We start from the raw sequence: 12,296 nt of genomic DNA, 5'->3' as shown, positions 1-12,296 counted from the left end.
AGTAAATTGGCCTCGCATTACCAATATGACTTCTTTAGCCTTATAACTCTGTCCGTGGCCACCGCATCCCTTCCACCAATCTGTCTCAATCTCTTCTGCCTCAATCCGCGTACCTCCTCCCACCTCTCTTCCTTCAGCCAATTTCAATGGCCACATCGAACCGGAACGAAGTCACTATAGTCAGCTTCGGAGAGATGCTCGTCGATTTCGTCCCAACTGTTGCCGGTGTTTCCCTGGAGGAGGCGCCAGCTTTCGTCAAAGCTCCCGGTGGTGCTCCGGCGAACGTTTCCATCGCCGTGTCACGACTTGGTGGTCGGTCCGCCTTCGTCGGAAAGCTTGGTAACGACGATTTCGGTCGGATGCTAGCCGCAGTTCTGCGGGATAACGGCGTCTCCGTAGCCGGCGTTCGCTTCGACGGCGTCGCCCGTACGGCACTCTCTTTTGTCACCCTCCGTGCCGACGGCGAGCGCGAGTTCATGTTTTATCGACACCCTAGTGCTGATATGCTCCTTTCGCCCGACGAGCTTGATCTAGAGCTCATCAGAGAAGTAACTATGTTCTTATATTGTAAAAAGTTGGGGAATTGACTGCTATTTTTTTATTTTTCCCATCTCGATTGAAAATTTTCATTCTTATTCGTTGAATGTAGATTTGGACATTAGGTTTGATGTTGACCTTTTTTGGCGTTATGATTTCTGTGCTTATTATTGTTTTCCAATGCTTGTATCACCTTAGGTCAGAATTCAACCATAAATCTTTATGCATGTACCCTTTTTGTCTTCGAAAGCTTCAAATTTTTCGTTTTTCCTTTTGACGAATGGTTTTCATCTGCTAAAACATTATTTTTGTCTTGCGCTATGTTAGGTTAATTGCTAGCAGTGACATTTTGTAAAATTTGATAATGAATATTATTGTGTTTCAATCAGTAAATGTTTTTTTCATTATGTTCAAACATGGTACTGAATGTTGATTCCCTTAAAGCTAACTTGTTGTTTTTCAACCAATGCGTCAATCGTCCAATTTGGAATTTGGATCCATATACTTAAAAGTTTTTTTTTTTTTTTTTAAATGGGATTTCCATCTGTTAAAAATCCATTTCCTATATTGGATTAATTCCTAGTTGTGAAGAAAAAAAATATTTTGCTTATACTGCTGATGAATATTAGTGTTTTTCAGCTAGTATATTTTTATTTATTTATTTTAAGAAAATAATTTAGCCAGCTATATCTAATGTTTAGTAATTCTCTTAAACCTAACTTCTTCATGAAACTCTGAATTTTGCAGGCTTCAATCTTTCATTTTGGATCCATAAGCTTGATAGCTGAGCCTTGCCGATCAGCACATTTGATTGCCATGCAGGAGGCTAAGAAGGCTGGAGCCCTCCTATCCTATGACCCAAATCTTCGGCTTTTGTTGTGGCCATCAGCAGAGGAAGCCAAGAGTCAGATGATGAGTATCTGGGATCAGGCAAACATCGTTAAGATCAGTGATACCGAACTTGAGTTCCTTACAGGCCAATCCTTGGTGGAGGATGATGTAGTAATGAGCTTATGGCGACCAGAAATGAAGCTTCTTGTAGTAACTCTAGGAAAGGATGGATGCAAATATTACACAAAAGTATGCACATGGAGTAACCATTCCATTTAATCTTGCATTTGAACAGAGTTTATTCTGTGGCATTAACCACTTGTAGATCTTGCTTTCTCTTACATGTTAGAATTTTCGGGGGACTATTGAAACCATCAAGGTCAAGCCAGTGGATGCGACAGGGGCCGGGGATGCCTTTGTTGGAGCTATGCTATGGGGGATTTCAAAGGATCTATCAACATTGATAGTGAGCTTTTTATTTATTTATTATTTTTTTTTAGTCTTAGATTCTACTTTTGAACTCAAGTTACAATCTTTAATGTTAAGGACAAGTAATCTTGCTAGGTCTATCACTACTCTACGCGCTTAATATTCGGAAGAGTAAAATCAAAGTTGATCAAATTTGGGCTTGATACATAAGTGTTTAGGCCAAAAGTTTAAGTTTATGAGTGAAAGTCAATTATATAGTATTTCTACATAGGTTTGTAAGTGAACTGAGTTGGCTCAAGCTCGCAAATTGAGCTTGTAGAGTCAAATTACAGCTCATTCATAAATAAGTTCGAGTTTAAGCTCGACCAAACTCAACTCGTTGGCTCGCAAGCCAACTCGTATCTTTGTTTTTAATATTAACTAAATTCAAAACATTTGTCCTTCAACCTTTTTTTGGATAAAATCCTCCAGTCTTCTCCAAAAATAATGTTAAAATTTGTTTTATTTTTTATGAAGATAAAAGATAAAGCTGCTCTATACTGTCGTTAAAGCACTACTACAGTGTTTTTTTTTTCCTTGGGAAAACAATAAATGACCATCCTCATTTAAAATAAAAGTTGCTGTCTACCTTCTCCACTGAGCTCTTATCATGTGTCCTAACTCAACGACACTACCTTGTCTGGTGAGCTACCTATCTCTAGCAAGCAGCCGTTGTAAGATATTTTCCATCAAGCTACCTGTTGACCTCTGGATAAATAACCAAAACAAGTAACAAAATCTGAGAAGAAGATTTGCACACCTGTCTCTGCTAAATCCCGCAAATCCTACTCAAATCCCGCTAAATCACTATTCATGAGGCGCCGTTGCAGTCGTCCTGTGATCTTGCCTCAGTCGAGCATCCACATTCGTCGTTAAATACTGGAGCAAATGAAGCCATTCGCTACTTCTTCAACCCGCGATCCCCACAGCCCGACGCTCCTACTGTGAAGCTCTGATTTCCTCTGTTCCAACCCGTCATCCTCGCAGCCCCATCTCTGACCCCGACCATTCATTCTCCTTCCAATCTCCGGCCTTCACCCGACATCCTCCACCTCTCAGTGCTGCAAACCTAGCCGACCTCTCTGCCTCTTCCGAACTTCACCAAGCCGGAGCCTCCTTCTGCTTGTTCTCAAGCCGCCGATCCACACACACACACAGAGAGAGAGAGAGAGAGAGAGAGAGAGAGATTTCTACATACCTAGCCATTTCCTCCGATCTCCAAACCTGATCGAAGCCATTGCCGACATCTTCTCCACCTCTTCAAGCCGAGATCTGCCCTAACCGTGAGCCTTTTCTTCTAGCCGACTGTAACCTCCATCGACGACGTTCCCTCCCTGTTCGGTTCGGACGTTCCGACATTTTGATTTGAAGCAAGAACGGGAGCAAGCTGGTTGTGAAGGTAACTTCCTCCGTGCGCTTCTGCGGCCAATTCCTGTGAGCAGAGGGGAAGGAGGATTTTATTTTTATTTTTATTTATAATAATAATAATTTAATATAATTAATTATAATTAAATTACGTTTAATTATAATTAATTATTTTAATTTTTAATTAATTACAATCAATTATAAGTAATTAATAATGATTATAATTAATTAAATTTAATTATAGTTAATTAAATTTAATTAATTATTATTGATGATAATTAATTAAGTTAATTTTAAATTAGCTTTTTTTAATTATGATTAATTAGTATTAATTTTAATAATAGTAAAAAATATTTCTTTGACTCGATAAGCGTGCAAACGCTACTGTCGTCGCCATTCGCAGGTATAACTCTCTAAACTCAGATTCTCACCCTCGAAGTTTGCGGCGCATCGGAAAATCGCCTATACATGCCTTTATTGCACGTGGTGGGATGGGACCCCGGTGTGACGCCTACGACGAGGCGGGTAATCACTTAAAAGCCCCATTTCAAAGTTTGCGGCGCACTGAAAAATCGCCTATACACGCTTTTATTGCGCGTGGTAGAATGGGACCCCGGTGCGGCACCCACGGCGAAACGGGGCTACTCATAAGTACCTCCCAACAGGGGAAAAGCAAACTGCATTTTCAAACGAGTACCGTCAAAGATCACAGGCACACTTTTATTGTGCGTGGTGGGAATAAGGATCACGGCCACGGTGTCCTTGTCCGAGGACGCCTACCATACACGTCTTTATTGCGTGTGGTGGAAAGATCCAGTTTCCCGTAGTTTCCCCTAAATGGGGGACATGCTAGGAAGCTGCTGAAATTTTGGGTGAATGTGAGACTTGACTTGGACCTGTTTTGAACTCAAAAGAACAAGAACTTGAGCTCAAAAGACAGCGAGCACTTGTGATCTCGGACTTGAACCAAATGGACCTAAATGAACTTGAACTCAAATAAATTTGAAAAATGTAAGACTTGTATTTGAGGTTGATACTTAAACTCAAGCAAGAACTTGAAGGTCTAACCTATTTGAACTATAATCGACTTCGGACTAAAGTGAACTTGAATGTGGACCGAAACTGACAAGAATATGGGATGCTCTTGAACTCAAGTAATTTGGGATCTAACTTGAGCTTGAGCCCAAGTTGGGTGATATGAAGCATAATTTAAAATAAAATTTTTGATTAAGTGATAACATGCAAATAAGAGCCAAGTGGAGAAATAGTGCACTGAAATGTCTACAACTAATAAAGCAAAATCTTCTTTGAAAATCTAGATATTATCACTTTAATTGGGTGACAAATACTCGCAAACCATTTTGCAAGTATAATTTGACTTCTAAATAACAAGGATCATGAGGAATATGGCTTAATCATAAAGCTCTAGTGTGAGAGAATCCTTTGGATCATGATAATCCACTTGCAAAGGTGGACATGATACATCCCTAAATAACGATCAGATGGAGATGTAATGACGTGCTAAAAATCAATGATACAAGGTTTTCATTCAATATCAAGAGCTCACCATACCAATTGAGACACAAGCATTAGTGAACAAACAAAAGACTTGTTGAATATAGTGAACGATAAGTGCATCGTTTATGAGCAAAAGCAACAGGCATGTCAATAGCAACTACAAATAATAATCGATGATGAATGAGTTCTCTATATCTCATTCAAAAGCAACAAACACAATGATATTTGCGTGGTGAATAACAACTCAATGTTAGGTGAAATACGTTGATCCTCTCAAATAAAAGTGACTAATATGCAGTAGATGTAAGCACCTGCGAGCTCTTATAGCAAGGATATCCAAGCTTCCTTGCCAGTCAACATACAAGGATAAATCAGTGGCAAACACAACTCAACCAATTGCCAATAGTAGCATGCAGGAATGTGTGTTGGCCTCCTACAAAAATTGGAAGATTGATGTGCACTGGACAAAGCAACCTACCAATCAATATATATGAAGAAATTGGTGGCAAATGCAAACTCCTATGAATTACCGTATGAGACCTATGACATACACAAAATGACATCTCCAAATAGACACAGGAGACCGTCATCAAATGTAAACCTCTACGAGTTGCTAAAGAAAACTTATTTCATAGTTAACATTTCATTTGCAACTAGAGAAGGAAGATATGCAAGTGAATACATCAATTCATTGCACGCAAGGAAAGATGAGATGTATTAAATACAAACTCCTATGGGCCGTCATAGAAAATTAGTCATAAACATTACAAGGTGCAAATGTACATACAATGTCTTCTGTAGTCAGAGGGAGTATACCTACAGTACATGTATACAAGGCCTTTGCGAGTTGTTGCAGCACCCTCATGTTTGACAAATGTCAATCAAACATGCTGATCATTTGCAAGTAGAGACGAATAACAAACAACAAATGCAAGTGCCTACGGGCTGCTATCGAAGACTTGCCATACAAGTTATCCACTAGAAAGTATAGAAGACTTCCAACATGTGTCAACATCCACAGCAAGAAGCAGGAGATTCATTAGTGTACTATAATCCACCTGCAGAAAGCAATGAGTAGTGCACGATAGTCTACCTGTACAAAGCAGCAAACAACTAAATTCAGAAGCTGTTACGCAATGCCACCAGATCTGCAACACTCATACTAGCAGACAGAAGGCGTCCTCAAGACTACAATGCCACGCCACCGGGTCCACAACACTCGTACAAGTGGTCAAAAGGCCTGTTCAAACTCTCAAATTGAAAGTTGTGGACGTTCAAATGGCAGTTGCCTGCATAACTAAAATATCTAAAATACTCTCGCACGTGCACTATAATTTATATACACATAGGTACACAAATGGGAAAATATAACCAAACATCGGCATGGGCCCCGACAAGCATGTCATTGGTACACACGTGACGTCCAAGGATGCTGCGCGAGTCAATAAATTTGAACCCGATCCTTCTAAGCGGGTTAGAAGTTGACAAGGTTCAACAAACAACTATAAAATGCCTCCAAACACCAGCATAGGCCCCGGCGAGCGTGTTATTAGTACACACGTGACGTCTAAGGATGTTGCGCGGGTCTATAAGTGAATTCAAGTTCGAGCACGATCCTTCTATACGAATCAATAGAAGTCTACAGGGTTTGAACCACCAAACAAATATATGATTTTGGCGACAGGTATATTTGTTTTAATACATTTATATTGGCCTTCAAGACCTATAATCAAGAGAATTCACTAATAAAGGTATAAAGCCTATAACGAACCTGATCCTTTGTCGATTAGTGGATAGAGTCGACAAGGTTCAGTTAATGAAATATAAACGACTTTAACGTCACCCCGATGATGGCCGTGTTGAAAGAAGATCTCAACCGGAGTGGTCCATTCCAAATATCTTCCAAATTCCTAAATACCCATCAAAATCCAAAACTCCACAAAGTTCAAAATCCAAAAATCCTAGAAAAATGCCAAAATCCATATATTTAAAATTGAAATAAACTCATCAAACGCTTAAAGCAAAATCCATCCATCCTCCGCAACAGTTTGCCGAGGTGGATAAATTAAAATTTACTTTAGCTCACACAGAGCTAATACCTAGTCGAAAATATCACTAGGATCCATTCTCAAACAATCTCATGCTAATAAGGACGTGGTACGTGTCCTCTAATCGGAGGTTTTGCGGCCAAATAGCACTGTAGGATAAACGGTTATGAGCCGGGGCCTTCTGAACCGAGTGGTTTTGCCGCCAAATGGCACCACGAAATACTGGTTATGGCCAGAGCCAATACCCTCTTTAGTGGCATCAAATTCTTGAGATATCAACCAATAGGATATAATCGATAAGGCACATATCCCTCTGTTAGCTAAGGTGAATTCAAATTTGTCCTCTTAGACAAATATTCACCCCAAGTCTATAAGGTACCCTTGGACGAAGCAACCCATGGCTGCCGACAATGATCCTTCTGTCAGGTTGGGTCGACTACCTCCTCTAACTAAGTAGACCAGGGACCACAATGGGCCGGGACGACGGAACCATGAGATCTTGATCGGGTCTATCATCCATTCTCCCACCAACTGCTTTAAGTGCAAGATGGTGAAATTTCTATTTTAAATATCAAACTTTTCAAATTCCCAAATTCAAACCCAATTCCCAAATCCATGCCCATGCTGCTACTATATGCCAGATACTACGTATCTGATTGACGACTAGCCTTAATTGAAAGTTCTCTCTCGCGATCGAGAGGGGTAATTAACTATAAGAGCTTGCACCTATAGGAAACCGGAACTCAGATCATAAAATCCTCACGAAATGAGGGCAAAATCTCTGGGTAGTGTCTTATCTACAAACCCGTCTGCCTTCCAAAATTTACCCCAGAACTTAATCCGTTAAAACTCCCCCCTCGCTAAAGAAAAAGCAAATAGTCGGACAGATGCCGGGGCCGAATTTTCGGAACCCACACTACCAGAGCATTCCTCGTCTACTGCAATAATTTTCCAATGAGCTACTTGAGCTTTCTCCTTCGAGCTATTGAGTCGAGCTCGAGTTTTCAAGTATCTTGACAAGTCAAGCGTAACCTCAAGTTCGAGCTACTCTTGATTGGATGCACCAAGTTCAAGCTCAAGCTTAAGCTCAAGTTACATGTGACTTGAGCTCGACCCAACTTGATGACATCCTTATTTCTACTCCATCATAAGTTTCAACTATCATATATGGAATTAAACATAAGTTTCACATAGCTTAACACTTAGGCTTGACGACTTATTGACTTTTAGTATGAGAAGTGATAAATTTTTATCTCATGTTAAATATGAAGTATTTTCTTAAATTAAGATCATTAATACTAAAGATGAGTATCCTTAATAGGTCAAATCGAGACAAGGCCTATTACTATTCAATGGGGTTAAGATTAATGCTTTCCGCAAAATAAATCGACACTTTGAAGAAATGATACACTAAATTAGTGATTTTTATGGATCTCTATATCTGGGTCAGTTAAAAAACTTATATCTAATAAAATCTTCTATTAAGGTAATTAACTTTATATTTAAGTATAAAGCCTTATATTTGAGAACAAGCTTAATAGTAAACCTTAATATTTTGATTAAAGACCTTACATTTGATAAACCCTAAGACTTAAGATCAATATCCTATATCTAAGTAGAACACCTCTTCTTTGATTAATATACTTTATAAGTGATAAAATCTTATATCAAGATCATCATCATGATCATTTGCTTTATCCCAATTATTTTAGAACAACATTATAAATCTTTATTTTTCATTCATTTATATTGATTGATATATGAGATGTTAAATATATTATTAACAAATTATTTTGAGAAACTTTTAATCATATAATCTTAGGTCTATCTTTATTCTTAATCTTCTAATACTAATTTTATCAACTTGTCTAATTGTTGCATTTTCCGCCCTTCATTTAAACCTTTCTTTTAATATAATTATTTCTTAATTTATCATTCCTAGTTTTGCTTGTATTCATCTTAATATTCTCATTTCTACCACAAAGCTTATCTATAAATTTTTTTGGGAGTCTAACACTAGATTCATATAATAACACAAAATTACTATAATTTTATAAAATTTATCTTTAACATTCTAAGATACTCTTGTAACACAACTTTTAAGGCACATCTCCATTTTAGTCATCCAATCTTTTACTCTAGAAGTTGTGCCCTCATGTATATTTTCCTTAATATGTATAATAGATCTATGGTGCCTAAAATTTTCACACCCTGTTAAACTTATATATTAAAAATTCCATTTTTATTCGAATAATTTTAAGATATTTATTTTTTTGACATTCCTTTTAATTATCTAATTTATAATTTTTTTTAATAAATATCTTACTAATGATCCTCAAAGAATTTGTAGCCGGGTCAATTCTCCTGCATAAAGGCGTTGGGGGTGAGATGAGGGTACTCTTTTTTTGGTGTAATAAGCGATGCAGTTGATCTGAAGACATCGATTACTACAGTACAGTTAATTCTAATCAAGTGGTTGAGCAGATTGAGTTAGGAAGATGAGCAAAAAAGATTAGGTGATTTAGAATAAATCATTCATTCATACATGCGTGACAAGTTACCATTTTGAAGATTTATGCATTGTTACATGCATCTTTTTTATAAGAATGAAAATTTATAGAAGTAATCCAAATAATTGGTGGGATAAATGATGATTATATTAAGAGAATTTGATGTTGATACAAAGTTTTTTTCTGAGTTACAGGATGAGAAGAAGCTGAAGTCGGTGTTGAGGTTTGCAAACGCTTGTGGTGCTATTGCCACCACTAAGAAGGGAGCAATCCCTGCTATGCCTAGTGAAGCAGAGGTATTGGACTTGCTGAAGAAAGCTTGAGACTTGTCTTGAGTCTCTGAACTGTTGGATTTTGTTGTTCTTTTTTCCCTTTTTTATAATTTCATTTCTCGTTAGTAACTTGCTATGTACTGTAGTAAAGAAAATTAGATTTACCTCCGTCGGTATCCTGATATGATACTGCTGTAATCTTTTTACTCTCTAAGGGGAAGTAAATGAGAGAGAACAAAATCTCAGTTTTACTGGATGCGGACGTTCCCAATTCCATGTCTGTATTTTTTCACATTTTGGTTAACACGAAAAGAGAATTTTCTTATTATATGTTCCTTCATAGGTTGTCATATAATTATCTACTTTGGTCTTTTATTTTTAATGAAATGTTATATTAAGGTTTCCTTTTAAACAGTTTTCTTATTGATTTTAAAAGCTTTTTTATAGTAGAAAATTTCATGAAAATAATGAAAAAATAGTGGGCAAAAGCTGTATCAGATGAAGCCTAATTTGCTGGTTATATTTCCTATAGTTGCATTCTCTTCCATCTTCTAGTACAATTGTGATGTGGTGCTGAAGAGTAATGGTATTCGGATCAAATTGATTGGTGAAAAATCTGTTAAATAAAGTGACTGTCTATAAATTTGCTGATCATAATACGTTTTATTAGACTAATTATTGTGATCAGTTAGATTTAACAGACAAAAATGTCTTCATTACTTGCAGGATCACTTACAAGCTAATAGCTTATGATCAGTCAAATGGCATTTGCATATTATCAAATGAGCTCACAACCTTTTGGAAATATGTGAAATGAGTAGATCTTGAAATTTTACGTGTTTATATGTTGTAATTTGTCACTATATGTTTGCTTCTATTTTGGAGTTCTACGAAGGATAAGGTAACAATTAGTGACAATTGAAGGCAACTTGTTCAATGTAATCGTGTTATTTGAATATAATGCAGGCATAAATAGCGTTCTGGTTTCGAATATTGGAATATCTTAAATGCATCATGAACTCATTATTCAAGAATTATATGCTCAATAATATCATAGATTGCAAGATAAAATAGTTCTCAATTAGAGAGGCAGAGTAAGGTTTTGTTAATGCAGGCATAAATAGCGTTCTGGTTTCGAATATTGGAATATCTTAAATGCATCATGAACTCATTATTCAAGAATTATATGCTCAATAATATCATAGATTGCAAGATAAAATAGTTCTCAATTAGAGAGGTTTCAATCTGAGTAAGGTTTTGTTTGGAGTAGCTTTCTTCCTATTTTTTAAAATAGTTGTTTAGTACAAAATTTTTTAGTTTAAAAAAGTTTTGTATTAAAAAATAGTTTTAAAAAATAGTAAGTTAGTTGTGCCAAATGAAGTATAAGATGGGATTACTGGAGAAATAGAAGTTGGACAGCGATGGAGAAAGAGAAGTTGGACAGCGATGTAGGAGATTCGGTTAAGTGATTGATAGAATTCTATGTTTTATTTTATTTTATTTTTCTAGCGAAAGATTTGAGTGCTAGCCTGTTATCATAAGAAAATTATAACTAAGGTAGAAATTAGTTGATTTATGATATTAAATTTGATCCGTTGTGCCAAATGAACTCTAAGTTAGGATTACTGGAGAAAGAGAAGTTGGACAGCGACATAGGAGGTTCCGTTAAGAGAGTGATGGAAACCTTTGTTTTATTTTATTTTATTTTTCTAGCGATAGATTTGGCTGCTTGCCTGCTATCATATGAAAATTACAACTAAGGAAGAAATTAGTTGATTGATGATATTAAATTTAGGCTTAGTTTGGGACGACTTTTTTATTGCTTTCTAAAATAGAGTTTTAGTAAAAAATAAAAAAATTGTACTAAAACTCCGTTTTAGAAAGCAATAAAAAAGCCGTTCCAAACGAACCCTGAGATAGTTAATCAAAATGTAGATAGATATATCATTGTTAATTTAAATAAAAATGTAACGTTTTGATACATTTATTAGTTCAAATATAAATTAGAACCAGTATTATTACCTGAACTAATGAATATACTTTAAAATGAGTTTGGGGTGTTTTAGCTTTGTAAGAATGTTTGACACATGCAAAGATAAAAGAATATTGCAAGAATCATTAAAAAATTTATATGAAAATTCAAAAAAGGTAAAAATTATGGAGTCTTATCCAATTGAAATGATTCTAATAACCTACATTGTAGGTTATCAAAGGTGTCCTTCCCATAATTGAGAAATGTTTTAATATAAAAGATTGATTTTATGGAGTAAGTTGGATGAGTCTTGAGTCATAGAGTTATATTTAAGATATTGTGTTTTGGCATGTTCAATCATTCTTGTTGAAAGAGATGAGACTAGAGTTTAAGAAATTAAGTATAAATATTAGTTTTAATAATATGGTTAAATTTGGTGTCGACTGCATGTATTAGTTTTATAGTTGATATAGAGAATTATTTTTTTATATCGACAACATGCATTAGCCTTACAAACAATGGAATTTATTGATGTTGTTGGTAACGGCTAGTGAAGAAGTCAACATATATGAATGTTCATGACAACTTTAAGCATCAACCTTATTGGTGGTGTCATGCATCGACATTTTTGGCAATGGTTGCCACAAAGTCAATAATATTGACATTTGTGTTGACTATGTGCATTGGCTAGATAGGTGATAACATCCATTAGTACCATTGATGACATAGAAAGATAAGGTTGACAAGTGTCAGAGTTTGTGTTGACGATGTAATC

At 36.2% G+C, this 12,296-nt stretch overlaps 1 protein-coding gene across 1 annotated transcript; it reads left to right on the top strand.

Annotated features, from left to right (window-relative positions):
- On the top strand, positions 1-9,877 carry LOC110116405 (fructokinase-1). The gene is made up of 4 exons (XM_020849947.2): positions 1-548; positions 1,285-1,617; positions 1,718-1,834; positions 9,472-9,877. The coding sequence occupies exons 1-4, from the start codon at positions 147-149 to the stop codon at positions 9,598-9,600; spliced, it is 981 nt and encodes a 326-aa protein (XP_020705606.1). The 5' UTR covers positions 1-146; the 3' UTR covers positions 9,601-9,877.
- Positions 9,878-12,296: the final 2,419 nt, after the last annotated feature.

The sequence above is a fragment of the Dendrobium catenatum genome, unplaced genomic scaffold, assembly GCF_001605985.2.
Source record: "Dendrobium catenatum unplaced genomic scaffold, ASM160598v2 fragScaff_scaffold_1243, whole genome shotgun sequence".
Classification (NCBI taxonomy): Eukaryota; Viridiplantae; Streptophyta; class Magnoliopsida; order Asparagales; family Orchidaceae; genus Dendrobium; species Dendrobium catenatum.
The sequence above is the reverse complement of the archived record's forward strand: the minus strand, read 5'-3'. Positions and strand labels throughout refer to the sequence as shown.

What these genes read in the sequence shown, in the direction of transcription:
- LOC110116405 (XM_020849947.2), top strand. Translation starts at nt 147, where the DNA reads ATGGCCACATCGAACCGGAACGAAGTCACTATAGTCAGCTTCGGAGAG. An exon ending in GATGCAAATATTACACAAAA is followed by an intron (nt 1,618 to 1,717) that starts GTATGCACATGG and finishes CTTACATGTTAG; the next exon opens with AATTTTCGGGGGACTATTGA. An exon ending in AGGATCTATCAACATTGATA is followed by an intron (nt 1,835 to 9,471) that starts GTGAGCTTTTTA and finishes TCTGAGTTACAG; the next exon opens with GATGAGAAGAAGCTGAAGTC.